Consider the following 26,413-nt stretch of genomic DNA (forward strand, 5'->3'; position numbering starts at 1 on the left):
TAAAACGTATGTACTCCAAAATGGTTGCACAACTCACTTTAAACCATGCTCTCATCACTACAAAGTGAAAGAAAGGTTCTCCACCTTCATTAAAGAGCCTGACATAATTCCTACTCCCTATGGTGATGACTTAGGGAAAACAGTGTTTCCCACAACACAAGTTGACAAAAGGGTCGCCGTATCCATAGAAGACAATTATTAAAATAATGGACAGTGGATTCTTCAAGAACGAATCTGACCGGTGGGTTGCTCCCTTACCCTTCAAAGTTACAATGGCCAAGCTTCTTAACAACCGAGAACAGGCCTTATCAGGTTCATCCCACTGCAGAGAACATAGAGAAACAAATGAAGGACCATTTCGTAGCCTTTATGGACAAGATATTTTGCAATGATCAAGCAGAGCCAGCTGCACTCTTGCAAGCCAATGAATAATGCTGGCATCTTCCTTCCTTTGGAGTATATCATCCAAGAAAACCTAAACAAATCAGAGTGGTGTTTGATTCAAGTGCCAAACATGATGGTGTATCTCTGAACGATGTTCTCCTCACTGGCCCCAACTTGACAAATAACCTGGTGGGAGTGCTCATGAGATTCAGAAAAGAGACAGTCGCCATTACTGCTGACATCGAACAAATGTTTCTATGTTTCATCGTGCGACAAGATCACGGAAATCTTCTCCATTTTCTATGGCACTGAGACAATGACTCCGACAAGCAAATGGTTGAAAACCATATGAAGATGCACGTGGTGGGAAACAGTGCTTCTCCTGCAGTTGCTACATACAGCCTACGTAGGACTGCCTCAGATTGCGAATCAGAGTTTGGGAAGGCGGCCCACAGTTCATTGAAAGGGATTTCTATGTGGACAGTGGTCTCAAATCCCTGCCCACAGCAGAAGAAGCCATGGATCTGCTCAAACGGACACAAGGTATGCTTTCAAAAGCTCATTTAAGATTGCATAAAATTGCCTCCAATAGTGCTGTTGTCATGAAGGCCTTTCACCCTAATGATCATGCTGCAGAATTCAGAGACTTGAATCTAGAATCTGATAATCCACCAGTACAGAGAAGCCTGGACTTGAGATAGAACTTGTTAAAGGACTCCTTCAGCTTTCAGGTTAGTGGTGCTGAAAAAACATATACTAAGCGTGGGGTTCTGTCAGTGGTGAACAGTCTATACAATCCACTAGGATTTGTTGCATCCCTGACTATACAAGGCAAGCTTCTGTTAAGACAACTCTCAGCGTCTATTAAGGACTGGGATGTACCACTCTCTGCTGACAAACAACTAAAGTGGAAGACATGGAGGGAATCTCTTTGTGCCTTGGATAAAATCCACATACCACGTTGTAACACTCCAGCATCCCGTTCTACGAGTCAAAGGAAAGAGATTCATATATTCTCTGATGCCTCTACTGAAGCTATTGCAGCTGTTGCCTATTTGAAGGTTATAGACTCTAACAATGAAGCCCATGTTGGATTTCTATTTGGAAAGGCTAAATTGGCTCCTAAACCAGAGCACACCATACCCAGACTTGAGCTCTGTGGGGTTGTACTAGCCGTTGAGATTGCAGACTCCATACAGAGTGAACTAGCTTTTCACATGGATGACAAGATTCTACACAGACAGCAAGGTTGTTCTGGGCTACATATACAACCAGACAAAACGCTTCTATGTCTATATCACTAACCACGTTGAAAGGATCAGGAAATCCTCCAAACCTAATCAATGGCAGTATGTTCCATCCCATCTTAACCCTGCTGACCTTGCTACTAGGCCAGGGTCTGTTGGTGCTTTTTCAAATTCTTCTTGGTTAACAGGACTGGAGTTCCTTCTCAGTCAGTGTGAAGAGACTGCCGTTGAAGACAGCTTCAGCCTTCAGGATCCAGACGTTGACCCAGAGATCCGTCCTGATGTCAACACCCTCATCACCACTTCCAAGGAGAAGGTTGGCTGGGACTGTCGGCGATTTGGTCGCTTCTCCAGATCGACAAGGATTGTTCGTGTCATTGCAAGAAACTTGGAACCGTTCCTAGCCCACCTGGAGACTCTGTGTCTGGCAACAAATATCAGAGACATTGGAAACACATACAACATCTGGCTGTTTCTGGAGTAGATGGAAGATGGAGTACCTTACTCTCCTACAAACACGAAGAAAATGGCAACAAGTAAAACCAAGCTTACAAGTAGGAGATCTTGTCCTCATGAAAGACCAGAAGGCGGAAAGAAGCGCATGGCCTATGGGACTTATATCAAAAACCAGTCAAAGCAAAGATGGCAAGGTACGCAAAGTGGAAGTGACAGTCATGAAGCAAGATGACCCCAAATCTTATCAGAGGTTATCTTACTTATGTCAGTTGAGAATTAACAACTATCCATTCAACCAGATGGAACTTTCAAGGAACTTTCGGACCACTTAAGACACTCATTTGATTGCAACCAGGAACTTAAACCATTGGATTACAATTGGGTTGGAGACAGTTTGGCCTAGTGTGGCTTCTCCAATCCGAAGATGGGTTATCTTTTGGATTACTTCAGGAACTGTTCTAGACATTTGTCTATCTCGTTTATAGGTTATTGTTGCATTGCATGCAATGTTTTTATCTTTCAGATTGAGGTATCCCTCGGGGTACTTCAGGAAAGCACCTCCACCTCAAAACTGTTAAAATAGTAAAATTCAGGGATTTCAGACGGGGAGTGTGCTGTTAGCTAATTGTTTGCAGAGACTTTCAGCCATTACAGGAACATTTTCCTAATGTTACATGGTTTTACCATATATTGCATTTGTTGTACTTTGCTGCCATCTACTGGCCGTTGTTATAATACTTTGCTTATGTATCACCACTATTTTACCCATAAGACCTTTCTGTCTGCAACTCCTATCTCCTTCCTCCACTTCCTTCTTCTCTCAGTGCCATCTTGGACAACACATGCTACAGGTCTGGATAAGGATTGTCTCATTACCTCTACCTGGCGCTTCTAATATCAATACTAACTTCTATGGCATCTTCATCCATTTACCTTCCCTGACCTCTCACCTCATCTCATCAAGGTACTGTGAATAAAACCTGTTGAAATTCATAATTGCATCATCCTTCTGGACTAACACAAGGAGTTCATAAAAATAGAAGCACAGGTTAGTGAGTAACGCTATCTGCCATTGCTTATACAGAGATCCACGTTCACATCCCTAAGACATATCTCACCCACGTACGTCGGTGGCAGAATAATACATACTGCATAAGGGGCATTACACTGTGTGGGGGCATCATACATCCTGCATAAGGGGCATAATGGCATTACACTGTGTGGGGGCATCATACATCCTGCATAAGGGGTATAATGGGGGCATTACACTGTGTGGGGGCATCATACATACTGGATAAGGGGCATAATGGGGACATCGAACATACTGCATAAGGGGCATAATGGGGGCATTACAATGTGTGGGGGCATTATACATACTGCATAAGGGGCATAATGGGGGCATTATACATACTACATAAGGGGCATAATGGGGGCATTATACATACTACATAAGGGGCATCATACATACTGCATAAGGGGCATAATGGGGGCATTACACTGTGTGTGGGCATCATACATACTGCATAAGGGGCATAATGGGGGCATTACACTGTGGGGGGGCATCATACATCCTGCATAAGGGGCATAATGGGGGCATTACACTGTGTGGGGGCATCATACATCCTGTATAAGGGGCATAATGGGGGCATTACAGTGTGTGGAGGCATCATACATCCTGCATAAGGGGCATAATGGGGGCATTAAACTGTGTGGGGGCATCATACATACTGGATAAGGGGCATAATGGGGACATCGAACATACTGCATAAGGGGCATAATGGGGGCATTACAATGTGTGGGGGCATTATACATACTGCATAAGGGGCATAATGGGGGCATTATACATACTACATAAGGGGCATAATGGGGGCATTATACATACTACATAAGGGGCATCATACATACTGCATAAGGGGCATAATGGGGGCATTACACTGTGTGGGGGCATCATACATACTGCATAAGGGGCATAATGGGGGCATTACACTGTGGGGGGGCATCATACATCCTTCATAAGGGGCATAATGGGGGCATTACACTGTGTGGGGGCATCATACATCCTGCATAAGGGGCATAATGGGGGCATTACAGTGTGTGGAGGCATCATACATCCTGCATAAGGGGCATAATGGGAGCATTACACTGTGTGGAGGCATCAAACATACTGCATAAGGGGCATAATGGGGGCATTACACTGTATGGGGGCATCATACATCCTGCATAAGGGGTATAATGGGGGCATTACACTGTGTGGGGGCATCATACATCCTGCATAAGGGGCATAATGGGGGCATTACACTGTATGGGGGCATCATACATCCTGCATAAGGGGTATAATGGGGGCATTACACTGTGTGGGGGCATCATACATCCTGCATAAGTGGCATAATGGGGACATTACACTGTGGGGGGCATCATACATCCTGCATAAGGGGCATAATGGGGGCATTACACTGTGTGAGGGCATCATACATCCTGCATAAGGGGCATTACACTGTGTGGGGGCATCATACATCCTGCATAAGGGGTGTAATGGGGGCATTACACTGTGTTGGGGGCATCATACATACGGCATAATGGGGGCATTACACTGTGTGGGGGCATCATACATACGGCATAAGGGGCATAATGGGGGCATTACACTGTGGGGGTCCTGTACTATGAGAACAATACGTTTCCTCCCTTCCTGTCTCCATAGTTGGGTCGTATGTATCTATTACAGGAAACAGAACAGAAACGTTATGATTCTTATAAAGGGGCAACACAAGACCCCCAAAGAGCCTCCGTGCTGAAGGGGTTAATGCCCCCTGCCCCAGTAATGGGGTCTCCACATACCTCCACCTGCAGAGCCGCCACCACATATATGGCTGTCGTGTGCGCACAGGAGCTGTGATGAGGTCACAGGAGGGGAGGAGTCAGGGGTCACATGATCAGGGGCCTCAGTGGATGCAGGACTCTGCTGTGCTGGTTGTCATGGTGCTGGATGAGCTGAAGTTTATGTGTGGGGTCAGGAGGGGTTTACAGTGTGGATGTAGCAGAGCCGCGCGTGTACGAGGCGTACGGAGCGGAGCCGCGCGTGTACGAGGCGTACGGAGCGGAGCCGCGCGTGTACGAGGCGTACGGAGCGGAGCCGCGCGTGTACGAGGCGTACGGAGCGGAGCCGCGCGTGTACGAGGCGTACGGAGCGGAGCCGCGCGTGTACGAGGCGTACGGAGCGGAGCCGCGCGTGTACGAGGCGTGCGGAGCCGCGCGTGTACGAGGCGTACGGAGCCGAGCCGCGCGTGTACGAGGCGTACGGAGCCGAGCCGCGCGTGTACGAGGCGTACGGAGCCGAGCCGCGCGTGTACGAGGCGTACGGAGCCGAGCCGCGCGTGTACGAGGCGTACGGAGCCGAGCCGCGCGTGTACGAGGCGTACGGAGCCGAGCCGCGCGTGTACGAGGCGTACGGAGCCGAGCCGCGCGTGTACGAGGCGTACGGAGCCGAGCCGCGCGTGTACGAGGCGTACGGAGCCGAGCCGCGCGTGTACGAGGCGTACGGAGCCGAGCCGCGCGTGTACGAGGCGTACGGAGCCGAGCCGCGCGTGTACGAGGCGTACGGAGCCGAGCCGCGCGTGTACGAGGCGTACGGAGCCGAGCCGCGCGTGTACGAGGCGTACGGAGCCGAGCCGCGCGTGTACGAGGCGTACGGAGCCGAGCCGCGCGTGTACGAGGCGTACGGAGCCGAGCCGCGCGTGTACGAGGCGTCCGGAGCCGAGCCGCGCGTGTACGAGGCGTCCGGAGCCGAGCCGCGCGTGTACGAGGCGTCCGGAGCCGAGCCGCGCGTGTACGAGGCGTCCGGAGCCGAGCCGCGCGTGTACGAGGCGTCCGGAGCCGAGCCGCGCGTGTACGAGGCGTCCGGAGCGGAGCCGCGCGTGTACGAGGCGTCCGGAGCGGAGCCGCGCGTGTACGAGGCGTCCGGAGCGGAGCCGCGCGTGTACGAGGCGTCCGGAGCCGCGCGTGTACGAGGCGTATGGAGCCGCGCGTGTACGAGGCGTCCGGAGCGGAGCCGCGCGTGTACGAGGCGTACGGAGCCGCGCGTGTACGGTGCGGAGCCGCGCGTGTACGAGGCGTACGGTGCGGAGCCGCGCGTGTACGAGGCGTACGGAGCGGAGCCGCGCGTGTACGAGGCGTACGGAGCGGAGCCGCGCGTGTACGAGGCGTACGGAGCGGAGCCGCGCGTGTACGAGGCGTACGGAGCGGAGCCGCGCGTGTACGAGGCGTACGGAGCGGAGCCGCGCGTGTACGAGGCGTCCGGAGCGGAGCCGCGCGTGTACGAGGCGTCCGGAGCGGAGCCGCGCGTGTACGAGGCGTCCGGAGCGGAGCCGCGCGTGTACGAGGCGTCCGGAGCGGAGCCGCGCGTGTACGAGGCGTCCGGAGCGGAGCCGCGCGTGTACGAGGCGTCCGGAGCGGAGCCGCGCGTGTACGAGGCGTCCGGAGCGGAGCCGCGCGTGTACGAGGCGTCCGGAGCGGAGCCGCGCGTGTACGAGGCGTCCGGAGCGGAGCCGCGCGTGTACGAGGCGTCCGGAGCGGAGCCGCGCGTGTACGAGGCGTCCGGAGCGGAGCCGCGCGTGTACGAGGCGTCCGGAGCGGAGCCGCGCGTGTACGAGGCGTGCGGAGCGGAGCCGCGCGTGTACGAGGCGTCCGGAGCGGAGCCGCGCGTGTACGGAGCGGAGCCGCGCGTGTACGAGGTGTACGGAGCGGAGCCGCGCGTGTACGAGGTGTACGGAGCGGAGCCGCGCGTGTACGAGGTGTACGGAGCGGAGCCGCGCGTGTACGAGGTGTACGGAGCGGAGCCGCGCGTGTACGAGGTGTACGGAGCGGAGCCGCGCGTGTACGAGGTGTACGGAGCGGAGCCGCGCGTGTACGAGGTGTACGGAGCGGAGCCGCGCGTGTACGAGGTGTACGGAGCGGAGCCGCGCGTGTACGGAGCGGAGCCGCGCGTGTACGAGGTGTACGGAGCGGAGCCGCGCGTGTACGGAGCGGAGCCGCGCGTGTACGAGGTGTACGGAGCGGAGCCGCGCGTGTACGAGGTGTACGGAGCGGAGCCGCGCGTGTACGAGGTGTACGGAGCGGAGCCGCGCGTGTACGAGGTGTACGGAGCGGAGCCGCGCGTGTACGAGGTGTACGGAGCGGAGCCGCGCGTGTACGAGGCGTACGGAGCGGAGCCGCGCGTGTACGAGGCGTACGGAGCGGAGCCGCGCGTGTACGAGGCGTCCGGAGCGGAGCCGCGCGTGTACGAGGCGTCCGGAGCGGAGCCGCGCGTGTACGAGGCGTCCGGAGCGGAGCCGCGCGTGTACGAGGCGTCCGGAGCGGAGCCGCGCGTGTACGAGGCGTCCGGAGCGGAGCCGCGCGTGTACGAGGCGTCCGGAGCGGAGCCGCGCGTGTACGAGGCGTCCGGAGCGGAGCCGCGCGTGTACGAGGCGTCCGGAGCGGAGCCGCGCGTGTACGAGGCGTCCGGAGCGGAGCCGCGCGTGTACGAGGCGTCCGGAGCGGAGCCGCGCGTGTACGAGGCGTCCGGAGCGGAGCCGCGCGTGTACGAGGCGTCCGGAGCGGAGCCGCGCGTGTACGAGGCGTCCGGAGCGGAGCCGCGCGTGTACGAGGCGTCCGGAGCGGAGCCGCGCGTGTACGAGGCGTCCGGAGCGGAGCCGCGCGTGTACGAGGCGTGCGGAGCGGAGCCGCGCGTGTACGGAGCGGAGCCGCGCGTGTACGGAGCGGAGCCGCGCGTGTACGAGGTGTACGGAGCGGAGCCGCGCGTGTACGAGGTGTACGGAGCGGAGCCGCGCGTGTACGAGGTGTACGGAGCGGAGCCGCGCGTGTACGAGGTGTACGGAGCGGAGCCGCGCGTGTACGAGGTGTACGGAGCGGAGCCGCGCGTGTACGAGGTGTACGGAGCGGAGCCGCGCGTGTACGGAGCGGAGCCGCGCGTGTACGAGGTGTACGGAGCGGAGCCGCGCGTGTACGGAGCGGAGCCGCGCGTGTACGAGGTGTACGGAGCGGAGCCGCGCGTGTACGGAGCGGAGCCGCGCGTGTACGAGGTGTACGGAGCGGAGCCGCGCGTGTACGGAGCGGAGCCGCGCGTGTACGAGGTGTACGGAGCGGAGCCGCGCGTGTACGAGGTGTACGGAGCGGAGCCGCGCGTGTACGAGGTGTACGGAGCGGAGCCGCGCGTGTACGAGGTGTACGGAGCGGAGCCGCGCGTGTACGAGGTGTACGGAGCGGAGCCGCGCGTGTACGAGGTGTACGGAGCGGAGCCGCGCGTGTACGAGGTGTACGGAGCGGAGCCGCGCGTGTACGAGGTGTACGGAGCGGAGCCGCGCGTGTACGAGGTGTCCGGAGCGGAGCCGCGCGTGTACGAGGTGTCCGGAGCGGAGCCGCGCGTGTACGAGGTGTCCGGAGCGGAGCCGCGCGTGTACGAGGTGTCCGGAGCGGAGCCGCGCGTGTACGAGGTGTCCGGAGCGGAGCCGCGCGTGTACGAGGTGTCCGGAGCGGAGCCGCGCGTGTACGAGGTGTCCGGAGCGGAGCCGCGCGTGTACGAGGTGTCCGGAGCGGAGCCGCGCGTGTACGAGGTGTCCGGAGCGGAGCCGCGCGTGTACGAGGTGTCCGGAGCGGAGCCGCGCGTGTACGAGGTGTGCGGAGCGGAGCCGCGCGTGTACGAGGTGTGCGGAGCGGAGCCGCGCGTGTACGAGGTGTGCGGAGCGGAGCCGCGCGTGTACGAGGTGTGCGGAGCGGAGCCGCGCGTGTACGAGGTGTGCGGAGCGGAGCCGCGCGTGTACGAGGTGTGCGGAGCGGAGCCGCGCGTGTACGAGGTGTGCGGAGCGGAGCCGCGCGTGTACGAGGTGTGCGGAGCGGAGCCGCGCGTGTACGAGGTGTGCGGAGCGGAGCCGCGCGTGTACGAGGTGTGCGGAGCGGAGCCGCGCGTGTACGAGGTGTGCGGAGCGGAGCCGCGCGTGTACGAGGTGTGCGGAGCGGAGCCGCGCGTGTACGAGGTGTACGGAGCCGCGCGTGTACGAGGTGTACGGAGCCGCGCGTGTACGAGGTGTACGGAGCCGCGCGTGTACGAGGTGTACGGAGCCGCGCGTGTACGAGGTGTACGGAGCCGCGCGTGTACGAGGTGTACGGAGCGGAGCCGCGCGTGTACGAGGTGAGCGGAGCGGAGCCGCGCGTGTACGAGGTGAGCGGAGCCGCGCGTGTACGAGGTGAGCGGAGCCGCGCGTGTACGAGGTGAGCGGAGCCGCGCGTGTACGAGGTGAGCGGAGCGGAGCCGCGCGTGTACGAGGTGAGGAGCGGAGACGCGCGTGTACGAGGCGTCCGGAGCGGAGACGCGCGTGTACGAGGCGTGCGGAGCGGAGACGCGCGTGTACGAGGCGTGCGGAGCGGAGACGCGCGTGTACGAGGCGTGCGGAGCGGAGACGCGCGTGTACGAGGCGTGCGGAGAGGAGACGCGCGTGTACGAGGCGTGCGGAGCGGAGACGCGCGTGTACGAGGCGTGCGGAGCGGAGACGCGCGTCTACGAGGCGTGCGGAGCGGAGACGCGCGTCTACGAGGCGTGCGGAGCGGAGCCGCGCGTCTACGAGGCGTGCGGAGCGGAGCCGCGCGTCTACGAGGCGTGCGGAGCGGAGCCGCGCGTCTACGAGGCGTGCGGAGCGGAGCCGCGCGTCTACGAGGCGTACGGAGCGGAGCCGCGCGTCTACGAGGCGTACGGAGCGGAGCCGCGCGTCTACGAGGCGTACGGAGCGGAGCCGCGCGTCTACGAGGCGTACGGAGCGGAGCCGCGCGTCTACGAGGCGTACGGAGCGGAGCCGCGCGTCTACGAGGCGTACGGAGCGGAGCCGCGCGTCTACGAGGCGTACGGAGCGGAGCCGCGCGTCTACGAGGCGTACGGAGCGGAGCCGCGCGTCTACGAGGCGTACGGAGCGGAGCCGCGCGTCTGCGAGGCGTACGGAGCGGAGCCGCGCGTGTGCGAGGCGTACGGAGCGGAGCCGTGTGTGCCCGGCCTGCACTGCTGCAACGGAGAAGTCAGAGCAGGCAGGAGGAATGGAGCTGGGGGATGGTGAGTCTGTGTGTGTGTGTGTGTGTGTGTATGTATGTATGTACAGTATGTGTGTGCAGGCAGATATCATTGTGTGATGTCTGTTTATATGTATTTTTGTGTTTCAAATATGTTTATGAATGTATGTATATGTCTGTGTGCTTGACTGCGTGCGGCCTCCTGCTGAGTATAGATGGCGCTGTGCGGCCTCCTGCTGTCTCCGGGGGGGGGGGTCGTGCGGCCTCCCACTGTGTATAGATGGTGCCGTGCGGCCCCCTGCTGTGTATAGATGGCACCGTGCGGCCCCCTGCTGTGTATAGATGGCAGCGTGCTGCCTCCCGCTGTGTATAGATGGCACCGTGCTGCCTCCCGCTGTATAGATGGCACCATGCGGCCTCCCGCTGTGTATAGATCGCTACGTGCTGCCTCCCGTTGTGTATAGATGGCTACGTGCGGCCTCCCGCTGTGTATAGATGGCGCCTTGCGGCCTCCCGCTGTGTATAGATGGCGCCGTGCGGCCTCCCGCTGTGAATAGATGGCGCCGTGCGGCCTCCCGCTGTGTATAGATGGCGCCGTGCGGCCTCCTGCTGTGTATAGATGGCGCCGTGCGGCCTCCTGCTGTGTATAGATGGCGCCGTGCGGCCTTCCGCTGTGTATAGATGGCGCAGTGCGGCCTCCCGCTGTGTATAGATGGCTACGTGTGCTCAATATTGAGTCATACAATTAATGTAAGGCTAGGTGCCCACGATACAGAAATGTTCCGGATTTTTTTTGAGCGTTTCTGCATCTCCCCGGCAGAAAAAACGCATGCGGATTGTACATGCGGATTGTACATTCGTTTTTCCTGCCAGGGACATGCGGAAGTGAAGCGTTCTTCACATGCATTTCCGCATGCGGGTTGTCAAGCGCTTTCCAAGCAATTTTAGCATCACTTGGAAAGTGCTTGACAACTTGGTCACACTATATAAATCCATGCAAACAGCATGGATTTATATAGTGAGACCGTAAAAGGAGCGGAGACGCGCGTGTACGAGGCGTGCGGAGCGGAGACGCGCGTGTACGAGGCGTGCGGAGCGGAGACGCGCGTGTACGAGGCGTGCGGAGCGGAGACGCGCGTGTACGAGGCGTGCGGAGCGGAGACGCGCGTGTACGAGGCGTGCGGAGCGGAGACGCGCGTGTACGAGGCGTGCGGAGCGGAGACGCGCGTGTACGAGGCGTGCGGAGCGGAGACGCGCGTGTACGAGGCGTGCGGAGCGGAGACGCGCGTGTACGAGGCGTGCGGAGCGGAGACGCGCGTGTACGAGGCGTGCGGAGCGGAGACGCGCGTGTACGAGGCGTGCGGAGCGGAGACGCGCGTGTACGAGGCGTGCGGAGCGGAGACGCGCGTGTACGAGGCGTGCGGAGCGGAGACGCGCGTGTACGAGGCGTGCGGAGCGGAGACGCGCGTGTACGAGGCGTCCGGAGCGGAGACGCGCGTGTACGAGGCGTCCGGAGCGGAGACGCGCGTGTACGAGGCGTCCGGAGCGGAGACGCGCGTGTACGAGGCGTCCGGAGCGGAGACGCGCGTGTACGAGGCGTCCGGAGCGGAGACGCGCGTGTACGAGGCGTCCGGAGCGGAGCCGCGCGTGTACGAGGCGTCCGGAGCGGAGCCGCGCGTGTACGAGGCGTCCGGAGCGGAGCCGCGCGTGTACGAGGCGTACGGAGCGGAGCCGCGCGTGTACGAGGCGTCCGGAGCGGAGCCGCGCGTGTACGAGGCGTCCGGAGCGGAGCCGCGCGTGTACGAGGCGTACGGAGCGGAGCCGCGCGTGTACGAGGCGTACGGAGCGGAGCCGCGCGTGTACGAGGCGTACGGAGCGGAGCCGCGCGTGTACGAGGCGTCCGGAGCGGAGCCGCGCGTGTACGAGGCGTCCGGAGCGGAGCCGCGCGTGTACGAGGCGTCCGGAGCGGAGCCGCGCGTGTACGAGGCGTCCGGAGCGGAGCCGCGCGTGTACGAGGCGTCCGGAGCGGAGCCGCGCGTGTACGAGGCGTCCGGAGCGGAGCCGCGCGTGTACGAGGCGTCCGGAGCGGAGCCGCGCGTGTACGAGGCGTCCGGAGCGGAGCCGCGCGTGTACGAGGCGTGCGGAGCGGAGCCGCGCGTGTACGAGGCGTGCGGAGCGGAGACGCGCGTGTACGAGGCGTGCGGAGACGCGCGTGTACGAGGCGTGCGGAGACGCGCGTGTACGAGGCGTGCGGAGCGGAGACGCGCGTGTACGAGGCGTGCGGAGCGGAGACGCGCGTGTACGAGGCGTGCGGAGCGGAGACGCGCGTGTACGAGGCGTGCGGAGCGGAGACGCGCGTGTACGAGGCGTGCGGAGCGGAGACGCGCGTGTACGAGGCGTGCGGAGCGGAGACGCGCGTGTACGAGGCGTCCGGAGCGGAGACGCGCGTGTACGAGGCGTCCGGAGCGGAGACGCGCGTGTACGAGGCGTGCGGAGCGGAGACGCGCGTGTACGAGGCGTGCGGAGCGGAGACGCGCGTGTACGAGGCGTGCGGAGCGGAGACGCGCGTGTACGAGGCGTGCGGAGCGGAGACGCGCGTGTACGAGGCGTGCGGAGCGGAGACGCGCGTGTACGAGGCGTGCGGAGAGGAGACGCGCGTGTACGAGGCGTGCGGAGCGGAGACGCGCGTGTACGAGGCGTGCGGAGCGGAGCCGCGCGTCTACGAGGCGTGCGGAGCGGAGCCGCGCGTCTACGAGGCGTGCGGAGCGGAGCCGCGCGTCTACGAGGCGTGCGGAGCGGAGCCGCGCGTCTACGAGGCGTACGGAGCGGAGCCGCGCGTCTACGAGGCGTACGGAGCGGAGCCGCGCGTCTACGAGGCGTACGGAGCGGAGCCGCGCGTCTACGAGGCGTACGGAGCGGAGCCGCGCGTCTACGAGGCGTACGGAGCGGAGCCGCGCGTCTACGAGGCGTACGGAGCGGAGCCGCGCGTCTACGAGGCGTACGGAGCGGAGCCGCGCGTCTACGAGGCGTACGGAGCGGAGCCGCGCGTCTACGAGGCGTACGGAGCGGAGCCGCGCGTCTGCGAGGCGTACGGAGCGGAGCCGCGCGTGTGCGAGGCGTACGGAGCGGAGCCGTGTGTGCCCGGCCTGCACTGCTGCAACGGAGAAGTCAGAGCAGGCAGGAGGAATGGAGCCGGGGGATGGTGAGTCTGTGTGTGTGTGTGTGTGTGTGTGTATGTATGTATGTACAGTATGTGTGTGCAGGCAGATATCATTGTGTGATGTCTGTTTATATGTATTTTTGTGTTTCAAATATGTTTATGAATGTATGTATATGTCTGTGTGCTTGACTGCGTGCGGCCTCCTGCTGAGTATAGATGGCGCTGTGCGGCCTCCTGCTGTCTCCGGGGGGGGGGGTCGTGCGGCCTCCCACTGTGTATAGATGGTGCCGTGCGGCCCCCTGCTGTGTATAGATGGTGCCGTGTGGCCCCCTGCTGTGTATAGATGGCGCCGTGCGGCCCCCTGCTGTGTATAGATGGCGCCGTGCTGCCCCCTGCTGTGTATAGATGGCGCCGTGCGGCCCCCTGCTGTGTATAGATGGCGCCGTGCGGCCCCCTGCTGTGTATAGATGGCGCCGTGCGGCCTCCCGCTGTGTATAGATGGCGCCGTGCGGCCTCCCGCTGTGTATAGATGGCGCCGTGCGGCCTCCCGCTGTGTATAGATGGCGCCGTGCGGCCTCCCGCTGTGTATAGATGGCGCCGTGCGGCCTCCCGCTGTGTATAGATGGCTACGTGCGGCCTCCCGTTGTGTATAGATGGCTACGTGCGGCCTCCCGTTGTGTATAGATGGCACCGTGCGGCCTCCCGCTGTGTATAGATGGCACCGTGCGGCCCCCTGCTGTGTATAGATGGCAGCGTGCTGCCTCCCGCTGTGTATAGATGGCACCGTGCTGCCTCCCGCTGTATAGATGGCACCATGCGGCCTCCCGCTGTGTATAGATCGCTACGTGCTGCCTCCCGTTGTGTATAGATGGCTACGTGCGGCCTCCCGCTGTGTATAGATGGCGCCTTGCGGCCTCCCGCTGTGTATAGATGGCGCCGTGCGGCCTCCCGCTGTGAATAGATGGCGCCGTGCGGCCTCCCGCTGTGTATAGATGGCGCCGTGCGGCCTCCTGCTGTGTATAGATGGCGCCGTGCGGCCTCCTGCTGTGTATAGATGGCGCCGTGCGGCCTTCCGCTGTGTATAGATGGCGCAGTGCGGCCTCCCGCTGTGTATAGATGGCTACGTGTGCTCAATATTGAGTCATACAATTAATGTAAGGCTAGGTGCCCACGATACAGAAATGTTCCGGATTTTTTTTGAGCGTTTCTGCATCTCCCCGGCAGAAAAAACGCATGCGGATTGTACATGCGGATTGTACATTCGTTTTTCCTGCCAGGGACATGCGGAAGTGAAGCGTTCTTCACATGCATTTCCGCATGCGGGTTGTCAAGCGCTTTCCAAGCAATTTTAGCATCACTTGGAAAGTGCTTGACAACTTGGTCACACTATATAAATCCATGCAAACAGCATGGATTTATATAGTGAGACCGTAAAAGAATGGTAAAAAATAAAAAATATATACTTACCTTCTGATGGCCTGCCGACGTCAACGGTCGCGTGACCCGTCACATGACTAAATTATGTCACGGCAGGTCCTTTTCAGACCATCGCGAGCAGCCGGCAAGCCAGGACGCATCGGATAAAGGCACCGGGGGCCATCAGAAGGTAAATATAATATTTATTTTTTATTTTATTCTTTTTTTTACAGGTACTATGGTACCCCGGTCCGGAGGAGAGTCTCCTGTCCTCCACACCCGGGTACCATCCGCACATTGAAACGCATGGATTCTGCATGTACAGATGCAGTGATGCGGATTCCATGCGTTCTAATGCAAGTCAATGGCGGCGAAAACGCAGCGCTTCCACAAAGTAATTGGTAGTGCTGCGGATTTTTCCGCAATGATAATACGCAGCGGAAATTTCCGCAGCATGTGCGGATTATCATTGGGGAACATGGCAGACCTTCTACCAAGCGTTTTTTTAAGCGTTTCTGCAGCGGAATTGCCGCTGCGGAAACGCTTAAAAAACGCATAGTGGGCACACAGCCTAAAAAAAATATTATAATTAATATTGTGCCAAATTAATTTCACGTGAACTATGACATGATCTATCACAGGGGATCATGTGACATGTCACGTGATAAATCAGGTGTGTGTGTGTGTGTGTGGGGGGGGGGGGGGCGCCTTCTAAACTGCCCGGTGCCCTTGCTACTCTTACTCCACCCCTGCGTGTGTGTACGAGGTGTACGGAGCGGAGCCGCGCGTGTACGAGGTGTACGAGGCGTACGGAGCAGAGCCGCGCGTGTACGAGGCGTACGGAGCAGAGCCGCGCGTGTACGAGGCGTACGGAGCAGAGCCGCGCGTGTACGAGGCGTACGGAGCAGAGCCGCGCGTGTACGAGGCGTACGGAGCAGAGCCGCGCGTGTACGAGGCGTACGGAGAGGAGCCGCGCGTGTACGAGGCGTACGGAGAGGAGCCGCGCGTGTACGAGGCGTACGGAGAGGAGCCGCGCGTGTACGAGGCGTACGGAGAGGAGCCGCGCGTGTACGAGGCGTACGGAGAGGAGCCGCGCGTGTACGAGGTGTACGGAGAGGAGCCGCGCGTGTACGAGATGTACGAAGCGGAGCCGCGTGTACGAGGTGTACGAAGCGGAGCCGCGCGTGTACGAGGTGTACGGGGCGGAGCTGCGCGTGTACGAGGTGTACGGAGCAGAGCCGTGTGTACTAGGTGTACGGAGCAGAGCCGTGTGTACGAGGTGTACGAAGCGGAGTCGTGTGTACGAGTTGGCCATGGAGTGGCCATGGAGTAAACGAATACAGTATAAAAGACCACATAACCTGTTCCAGTAAAGGTGTAGTGTATAGCCTCAAATGTCCATGCAACAAGTTATACACAGGACAAACTATTTGCCAGATGAGCACGAGGATAGGCGAACATTTTAGGAATATTAAGAATAAATTTGATGGTCATCAGCTATATTGAAAAATATGGAGGCTCCTCCGAAAATATCCAAGTTATGGGTATTGAAGTGGTACAGAAATACTGGCGAAAGGGTGACTTCATTAAACAGATGTCCTGAGCAGAAAGACACTGGATATTTACACTGGACACTGAGACCAAAGGGCCTCAATAGTGAAATCAAACTATTTGCCTGCAACTAAATCTAACGAGGAAAGGGGATTATCATGCGACTGATTGATACATGACATTTGTATCCAACTTACCAGCATGGATATAAAAATCCACAAACCCTGAAGGACCATCCCTGATGAAGGAAACCACTAGATTTCTGAAACGGGTAGAAACTGGTCCTCTGTGGCCTCCGTATGGATCCGAACCACGTGACCACGTGTCTCGCAGGTTCTCAAGCGTTGAAGCGCCAAGCGCGCCAACCTCCAGAGGCGACCCTCCCACTTAGTCACCAGCCGGGATTAAGTGTATCCAGTGTGCCGCCCGCCGTGCCTACTCCTAACCTCTGGATCCATCGCCCTCCACCTATCAGTAGTATAAAGGTCCTACCTCCAAACAGTCCACCAATGTCGGCATCTACGGGACACAAGCACCCAGCTGCGCTGCCATCGCAGAACTCCTGGTTTTCACATACTTCCTCTTCTAGATGGTTCAACCACATTGGCAAGCCTTTTACTAGCTATCACATACCAGTCACAGACTCCATAGACCAGATAAGGTCACCAGGTATTTTGCCAGATAGCATATTTCATCAAATCTATTACTTATTCTTTATACTTACTCAATAGCACTTATCTAATCCCATTGTCTATTTGCAGAATCTAATAGAAAGAAAAATCATCCACCATATCTATCCCTATCCGGCACGTCCAGATCTGCACCAAGGAACATCAGGTACTTCTCACCCAATTGTGTACCCAGTCAACAACACCCATACGAATTCTCTACCTCATCTCTAATCTATCTTCTTTGGATTCCCCCACCGGAGCCTCCTGCCTACTTATACATTCTTGCAGACAAAGCCTCGCGGAAGTGAACAAGAAGAACCTACATGATCTCTTTTTTTAACGGATTTTAATTCTCTACCTTCGTTTAAATAAACCATATATTTTTAATATCCACTTGGCATCTTAGTCCATTTTCTATTTTATCTTACTCCTGTACTCACTCGATCCAGCGCAGAGATATATATCTTTTATTTATAATTAATTACCCTTCCCAGCTTGTGGGAACATATTCCGCAGCACTTTACAATTTTAGGGGTAAGGGTATTATTCGGCCATCCACCTCCATCTACCTCTCCAGTCACAGTGGGGGGGGGGGTTTGTTAAAAAAAATATAGATATGGAGAGTTATGTCCGTACTTGGATTTTAGAGAGATTAATAAAATCACTGTTCACAATCCCTGTCCTTTAACCTGAGATGTTTAAACAATTATCTGGAGATAAATGATTTTCCAAACTTGACTTGAAAGGGGCATATAACCTTATACATGTACGTCAGGGTGATGAAGGGAAGACAGCGTTCAATTCACCTTAGGGTCATTTTGAAAATTTGATGATGCCATTTGGGTTAACCAATGCTCCAGCAGTCTTTAAAAAAATTTCATAAATTACATTTTTCAATCTGCTTTTTTTTAGTAGAGGTAGACGCTTCTGCTTTTGGGATGAGAGCTGTTCTTTCATAGAAAAAAAAGTGGGTATCTACATCCTTGATATAGAGTCTTTGAGAAATGGAGACATTGGTTGGAGGGGGCAAGATATAAGGTCTTTACCGATCATAAGAACCTGTTGGATATTGATGCTACTAAGTGCTTAAACACCAGATAGGCTTGGTGGACCCTGTATTTTTTGCCAGTTTGGTTTTGTCGCTGCTTATCTCCCTGGATCTAATAATGTCAACATGAAAATCGAGTCAAGATTGTTAGTGAGGGAGTGGGGGTAGTCCTCAGGCAGCACATTCAGGATGCTCAGGACAGTGCGCCGGAAGGGTTTCCTATTAACAAACTTTAGGTATCGCTCTCTTTATGCGTACATTTTATTAATAAAGTACATGATTCCGTTTTAGCTGGGCATGCGGGTTCGTTTGCCATTCGGAGATCTCCATCTAGGTCCTTTTGTTGGCAGAATGCTCTTAAGGATATTAAAGAGTATGTCTGTAAGGGCTCATACTCACTTGGGAGAAAAACGGATGAGAGCAATCCGATAAAAAAATCGGATTGCACTCGGACCAATGTCAATCTATGAGGTACATCTCATATGAAATTTTTTTCTCAGCTAAAATAGGACTGAGAAAAAAAATGGCAGCATGCTGCATATATCTGATGAGACTCGCCAATGCAAATCAATGGGTCCTAGAAAAAAAACGGACGTCATACGGACCATGCGAGTGCCATCCGATTTTCACGCACCCTTCTCTTTAAAAAAGCCGTTAATTCATCAGCCCCGTACAGTTGCAATACATTGATACCCGACAATTTAGAATAGAAAGAATAGAACAACACACATAGAATAGATACACACGTGGTCAAAATTTTTGGTACCCCTCGTTTAATGAAAGAAAAACTCACAATGGTCACAGAAATAACTTGAATCTGACAGAAGTAATAATAAATTAAAAATCTTTAAAAATTAACAAATGAAAGTCAGACATTGCTTCTCTGCTTCCACAGAATTTAAAAAAAAAATAAACTCATGAAATCGGCCTGGACAGAAATGATGGTTCTTCTTAATTTAATATTTTGTTGAAGAACCTTTTGAGGCAATCACTGCAATCAAACAATTCCTGTAACTGTCAATGAGACTTCTGCACCTCTCGACAGGTATTTTGGCCACTCCTCATGAGCAAACTGCTCCCGTTGTCTGGTGTTTGAAGGTTGTCTTCTCCAGACGGTATGTTTCAGCTCTTTCCAAAGATGCTCAGTAGGATTTAGGTCAGGACTCATAGAAGGCCACTTCAGAATAGTCCAATGTTTTCCTCTTAGCCATTCTTGGGTGTTTTTATACAGGCCCACTGACTAACTACAAGATTGTAGATACCTGTGATGCTAATTAGTGGACACAACGTGATTTAACATGTCCCTTTTGTCACATTATTTTCAGGGGACCATCATTTCTGTCCAGGCCTATTTCATGAGTTTTTCTTTTAAATTCTGTGGAAGCAGAAAAGCAATGTCTGAATTTCATTTATTAATTTTCATAGATTTTTAATGTATTATTACTTTTGTGAGATTCAAGTTATTTCTGTGACCATTGTGAGTTTTTCTTTCATTAAATGAGGGGTACCAACAATTTGGACCACATGTGTAGATAGAAAAATGTCAGTCACATACATAAGTAGTACAGTGACCCTGCTGGTTACTGTACTTGCCATTTGTTAAAATAAAGAATTTATATAAAAAAAAAAAAAAAAAAAGAAAATTGCTGTGGGGTCCCCCGTAATTTTATACTTTAGCAGAGGTTAAGCAGACGGCTGGGGCAGATGTTTGAAGCCTAGGAAAGGGGTAATACCCACGGAGCTTCTCAGTCATTATCCTGTTTTGGGTCATTATCCTGTTGCAAGACCCATGACCTGCGACTGAGACCAAGCTTTCTGACACTGGGCAGCACATTTCTCTCTAGAATCCCTTGATAGTCTTGAGATTTCATTGTACCCTGCACAGATTCAAGACTCCCTGTGCCAGATGCAGCAAAGCAGCCCCAGAACGTAACAGAGCCTCTTTCATGTTTCACAGTAGAGACAGTGTTTTTTTCTTCATATGCTTAATTTTTCCATCTGTGAACATAGAGCTGATGTGCCTTGCCAAAAACTTCCATTTTTGACTCATCTGTTCATAGGACATTCTCCCAGAAGCTTTATGGCTTGTCAACATGTAGTTTGGCAAGTTCCAGTCTGGCTTTTTTATGATTTTTTTTCAACAATGGTGTTCTCCTTGGTCATCTACCATGAAGTCCACTTTGGATCAAACAATGATGAATGGTTCAATCTGACATTGATGTTCCTTGAGCTTGAAGCTCACCTTTAATTTCTTTAGAAGTTTTCCTGACCTCTTTTGTTACCATTTGTATTATCTATTTGATTTGTCTTCAATTTTCCTCCTGCGGCCCGCGGCCACGTCCAGGTTGGCTACAGTCCCATGGATCTTAAATTTCTGAATAATATGTGCAACTGTAGTCACAGGAACATCAAGCTGCTTGGAGATGGTCTTATAACCTTTACCTTTAACATGCTTGTCTATAATTTTCTTTCTAATCTCCTGAGACAACTCTTTCCTTCGCTTCCTTTGGTCCATGTTGAGTGTGGTACACACCATGTCACCAAACTGCACAGTGAGTATCTGTAGCCCTATATACAGGCCCACTGACTAACTACAAGATTGTAGATACCTGTGAAGCTAATTAGTGGACACAACGTGATTTAACATGTCCCTTTTGTCACATTATTTTCAGGGGACCATCATTTCTGTCCAGGCCTATTTCATGAGTTTTTCTTTTAAATTCTGTGGAAGCAGAAAAGCAATGTCTGAATTTCATTTATTAATTTTCATAGATTTTTAATGTATTATTACTTTTGTGAGATTCAAGTTATTTCTGTGACCATTGTGAGTTTTTCTTTCATTAAATGAGGGGTACCAACAATTTGGACCACATGTGTAGATAGAAAAATGTCAGTCACATACATAAGTAGTACAGTGACCCTGCTGGTTACTGTACTTGCCATTTGTTAAAATAAAGAATTTATATAAAAAAAAAAAAAAAAAAAAAGAAAATTGCTGTGGGGTCCCCCGTAATTTTATACTTTAGCAGAGGTTAAGCAGACGGCTGGGGCAGATGTTTGAAGCCTAGGAAAGGGGTAATACCCACGGAGCTTCTCAGGCTACTAATATCAGCCCCCAGCTGAATACTTTGCCTTTACTGGCTATTAAAATGGGAGACCCCTATTTTAACAGCTAGCAAAGACTATGCAGACAGCTGGGGGCTGATATTAATAGCCTAGGAAGGGGCCATGAATATTGGCCCCCTCCGAGGCTAGAAACAGGAGCCCTCAGCTGCCCCAGAAATGGCACATCCATAGAATGCGCCAAATCTGGCACTTAGCCTCGATCTACCCACTGCCCTGTAGCGGTGGCAGTGGGGTTATACGGTTGGGGTTGATGTCAGCTTATGATGCCAGCTGGCATAAAGCCCAGGTTAGTAATGGAGAGGCGTCTATAAGACACCCCCATTACTAACCCCACAGTGATAATGATATGTGAAAAAAAGACAACCACACCATGAAGAAAATAATTTATTTGAAATAAAGACAGACTCCTTTAATAATCTAAATTAAACTCTACTTACCTTCACGCCCATTCCACCTGAAGCCAATGTCAGACTCTGTCACATGTGCTCAGTGTGAACCTGCTTTCATCTGTGAAGAGCACAGGGCGCCAGTGGCGACTTTGCCAATCCTGGTGTTCTGTGGCAAATGCCATCGTCCTGCACGGTGTTGGGCTGTGAGCACAACCCCCATCTGTGGATGTCGGGCCCTCATACCACCCTCATGGAGTCAGTTTCTAACCGTTTGTGCAGACACATGCACAATTGTGGCCTGCTGGAGGTCGCTTGGCAGAGCTCTGGCAGTGCTCCTCCTTGCACAAAGGCAGAGGTAGCAGTCCTGCTGCTGGGTTGTTGCCCTCCTATGGCCCCTCCACGTCTCCTGGTGTACTAGCCTGTCTCCTGGTAGCATCTCCAGCCTCTGGACACTACGCTGACAAGACATAGCAAACCTTCTTGCCACAGCTCGTATTGATGAGCCATCCTGGATGAGCTGCACTACCTGAGCAACTTCTGTGGGTTGTAGAGTCTGTCTCATGCTACCAGGAGTGTGAAAGCACAACCAACATTCAAAAGTGACCAAAACATCAGCCAGAAAACATTGGTACTGAGATGTGGACTGTGGTCCCCACCTGCAGAACCACTCCTTTATTGAGGGTGTCTTGATAATTGCCAATAATTTCCAACTATTGTCTATTTCATTTGCACAACAGCATGTGAAATTGATTGTCAATCAGTGTTGCTTCCTAAGTCGATAGTTTGATTTCACAGAAGTTTGATTTACTTGGAGTTATATTCTGCGGTTTAAGTGTTCCCTTTATTTTTTGAGCAGTGTGTATATATACAGTACAGACCAAAGGTTTGGACACACCTACACATTTAAAGATTTTTCTGTATTTTCATGACTAGGAAAAATGTACATTCACACTGAAGGCATCAAAACTATGAATTAACACATGTGGAATTATATACTTAACAAAAAAGTGTGAAACAACTGAAAATATGTGTTATATTCTAGGTTCTTCAAAGTAGCCACCTTTTGCTTTGATGACTGCTTTGCACACTCTTGGCATTCTCTTGATGAGCTTCAAGAGGTAGTCACCGGAAATGGTTTTCACTTCACAGGTGTGCCCTGTCAGGTTTAATAAGTGGAATTTCTTGCCTTATAAATGGGGTTGGGACCTTCAGTTGTGTTGTGCAGAAGTCTGGTGGATACACAGCTGATAGTCCTACTGAATAGACTGTTAGCTGCTTTTTTCTTGCCATAATACAAATTCTAAGTAAAGAGGGAGGGGAACACTGTCAACATTCTGGGACAGTTTTCTGAGACCCGCCCAGCTTACAGGCCCTGAGGCGCGGGGTACTCTCACAAGGAGTGGAAAGTTTCAAAAGATGGTGAAGGAGTACCTTGCCGACCGTACCAGCGTCCTCCGTGATTCCTCTGTGCCTTTTAATTATTGGGTATCCAACCTGGACACTTGGAATGAACTCGATCTGTACGCCTTGAAGGTCCTGGCCTGCCATGCCGCTAGCGTGTTATCGGAGAGTGTTTTTAGTGCCGCTGGGGGAATTATAACTGATAAGCGCACTCGCCTGTCAACTGACAATGCTGACAAGCTGACCCTTATCAAAATGAACAAGGGCTGAATTGGGCCAGACTTCTCATCACCACCAAATGACAGCAGAGTAACATAAAGTCAAATCCACTGTGTTATTTCGGGAGGTGTATTCCCATGCACCGCTTCACACCCACACATGGGTATACGCTTCCTCATTTCGGCTGTTTTTTGCTCTTCTCCTTATCCTCAGCCTCCACCAGCACTATACCAACAGAGTGACCATGGTCCATGTTGCAAGCATTGCAAGTTCCTCCATCCTAATTTTTGGCAGCTTTTGCTTGGATGGTATAAGCAAAGACTATGGGAGACCCACTCCCCAATAATGGGAATAATGTTTTTAATATGCTGTACTGCATGGCTCTTGTACGGGGCATTGCAAGTTCCTCCGTCCTAATTTTTGGCAGCTTTTGCTTGGAAAGCATAGGCAAAGACTATGGGAGACCCACTCCCCAATAATGTGAATAATGTTTTTAATATGCTGTACTGCATGGCTCTTGTAAGGGGCATTGCAAGTTCCTCCGTCCTAATTTTTGGCAGCTTTTGCTTGGAAGGCATAGGCAAAGACTATGGGAGACCCACTCCCCAATAATGAGAATAATGTTTGTAATATGCTGTACTGCATGGCTCTTGTAAGGTTCATTGCAAGTTGCTCCGTCCTAATTTTTGGCAGCTTTTGCTTGGAAAGCATAAGCAAATACTATGGGAGACCCACTCCCCAATAATGGGACTTATGTTTGTAATATGCTGTACTGCATGGCTCTTGTAAGGGACATTGCAAGTTCCTCCATCCTAATTTTTGGCAGCTTTTACTTGGAAGGCATAGGCAAAGACTATGGGAGACCCACTCCCCAATAATGGGAATAATGTTTTTAATATGCTGTATTGCATGGCTCTTGTACAGGGCATTGCAAGTTCCCCCATCCTAATTTTTGGCAGCTTTTGCTTGGAAGGCATAGGCAAAGACTATGGGAGACCCACTCCCCAATAATGGGAATAATGTGTTTAATATGCTGTACTGCATGGCTCTTGTAAGGGGCATTAAAACCGTCTTGTTAAGCTACTGTGATCTCCACGCCTCTTCCAAGGGGCATTGATATTGTCTTTTTTTTCCACTGCGACCTCCACCACTCTTCCAAGGGGCATTGATATTGTCTTTTTATTCCACTGCGACCTTCACCACTATTCCAAGGGGCATTAAAAGCGTCTTGTTAAGCTACTGTAAAGAGGAGAGAACAAGGCGCAATGGGTGACTCAGTATTGCAATTGTTAGAGGGGTGTGGGAATGGCTACTAACCTTATGAAGTTGTGCACCTCTGCACAACCCCAGTGTAAAGCTCCACAAGCTCCGCTCTGTTGGTGGCTGTCCTCTCATTTTTGCCCTGTTATAGGCGCTCTGGTACCGCTATTCATATTTACTGATTGTCCCTTTCCCCCTGTTGGGGTGCGGTAGAGCTGCCTTTAATTAATTGTTATTTCACCTGTGGGAGGATTTTAATCAGAATTACTACCCTGGTTTTCCAAGCTGCGCTGCCCTAACCCCTCCGGAATGCCGCCGGGGGTGTTGGTGAAGCTGGGCGTCCATCTCGGCGTTACATGCAACTAACCTGACCACGTGATCCACCACCGAGAGATCAGGATGTGTGAACGCCGCTGGAATTAGATGACAGCCACCAACAGAGCGGAGCTTGTGGGGCTTTACACTGGGGTTGTGCAGAGGTGCACAACTTCATAAGGTTAGTAGCCATTCCCACACCCCTCTAACAATTGCAATACTGAGTCACCCATTGCGCCTTGTTCTCTCCTCTCTTTACACGTTTATTGGGTAGGCACAGATTAAGGACTTCTGCACCCTTCTGAACAGTTTTGAAATGGCTACTAAAATAGCGCTGACTATGCCATCATCAGACTTTGAATAGCCTGCGGCAGGAGGTGGTTGTCCCAGAAGAAGAGGAGGATGCCGAAAGGATAAGAATGTCTCAAAGTTAAAGACTGTCGTCACACAGGCGGATGCCAAGTGACGGTGGATTACTATGATCAATGGGGGGTTGGTGATAAAACAGTTAATGAAGGTGCAAGAGTCGAGGAACAAATGGAGGAGTAAGAGGTGATGGGTGAGCAACAGTCAGAAGATGAAAAGGATAATCATCCCCTCTCTGTTGAACGAGGTGGTTGGCAGGAGGGAACGGAGGAAACAAGCATCAGTGTTACACAGCCATCAATACAGCCAGCCTTTGGACCTCCTGGAAGAGCCCGATATGATGCACTATCTGCAGCAGGATCCCCGTATAAATAGGATTCGAAATAATGCTGACGACTGGGTTGCCACTCTGTTAGATCCACGTTATAAGAGTAAATTTTGCCTGATGCTTCCCGCCCTGGAACGGGACCTGCTAATGCTGGAGTATCGAAACAAGCTTTTAAGCAACCTTAAGAGAGGTGTTCCCCAAGATAGCAGTGAGGCACACAGTGTGCATCACAGCTGTAGTCTTTCGTCAACACCAAAACATTAGCAGCAGCAGAGTAAATGGCAGAAGCAATTTCTGAGAGTCCTTTCACACATTTTTTAGACCAGATCGTGCACCAGCACAACAGAGTACAAGTCTGACACGTGGTGAACGACTGGATAGGGTGGTGCAGAAGTATCTAGAGCTCAATATGAATACCATCAGGGAGGATGTGGAACCTTTTACATTTTGGTCTTCAAAAATGGATGCATGGCCTGAGCTCGCCTGTCACGCCTTGGAGGTTTTATCATGCCCGGCAGCCAGCAGAACATGTCTTCAGTGCTGCTGGTGGTGTCCTGATGGATAAGCGCAGCCGGCTGTCCCATGAAAATGTAGACTGCCTAACTTTCATCAAGATAAACAAGTCATGGATCTCCAAGTACTTTTGCACCCCAATAGCAGACGGTACAGACTAGGCGATGTTCTAGTTTTTAGTGTGCGGCAGTCTGCGATATGGCTTTTGTGCCTGCTCTTGCTGCAGGTTTTAGGCCCTCATTTTTTTAAATGTGAACACTCCTGATTGTGTCTCCATCTGCTGGGTTGGCTGTAGTGGAAGAGGTGTCAGTCCTAATTGTACAATTTCTACTGTAGTGAAATTGATGCCACTTCGCTGGTGTCTGCCATTAATTTTTGGAAATGTGGAGAATCCTGATTGGGTCTCCATCTATTGGGTTGGCTGTAGTGGAAGAGATTTTGGTCTTCATTAAACTACTTCTACTCTGGTGAAATTGATGCCACTTTGGTGGTATTAGGCCTTAATTTCGGGCCTAGT

The 26,413-nt window shown here is 53.6% G+C and overlaps 2 protein-coding genes and 1 long non-coding RNA gene across 4 annotated transcripts in view; 1 reads left to right on the plus strand and 2 right to left on the minus strand.

Annotated features, from left to right (window-relative positions):
* The window catches only part of LOC141191468 (uncharacterized), a 618,018-nt gene that overhangs the window by 256,819 nt on the left and 334,786 nt on the right, over positions 1–26,413 (minus strand). The window lies entirely within an intron of this gene.
* Positions 1–26,413, minus strand: part of LOC141191465 (uncharacterized) — a 60,377-nt gene that overhangs the window by 25,524 nt on the left and 8,440 nt on the right. Inside the window, exon 1 of one of the 2 annotated variants that reach the window (XM_073661357.1) lies at positions 4,923–5,045. The exons of the other annotated variant lie outside the window; for it this stretch is intronic. Within the exon in view, the coding sequence (XP_073517458.1) occupies positions 4,923–4,948 (26 nt within the window). The 5' untranslated portion in view covers positions 4,949–5,045. Of the gene's footprint in view, positions 1–4,922; positions 5,046–26,413 lie in introns of those variants that run through there. 2 annotated transcript variants of the gene reach the window in all.
* On the plus strand, positions 1,788–17,324 carry LOC141191467 (uncharacterized). The gene is made up of 2 exons (XR_012265429.1): positions 1,788–3,051; positions 17,022–17,324. It is a non-coding gene; the product is annotated as an uncharacterized lncRNA (long non-coding RNA).

Source organism: Phyllobates terribilis, unplaced genomic scaffold (genome assembly GCF_046119375.1).
Source record: "Phyllobates terribilis strain yellow unplaced genomic scaffold, ASM4611937v1 Scaffold_46__1_contigs__length_10046794, whole genome shotgun sequence".
Lineage (NCBI taxonomy): Eukaryota > Metazoa > Chordata > Amphibia > Anura > Dendrobatidae > Phyllobates > Phyllobates terribilis.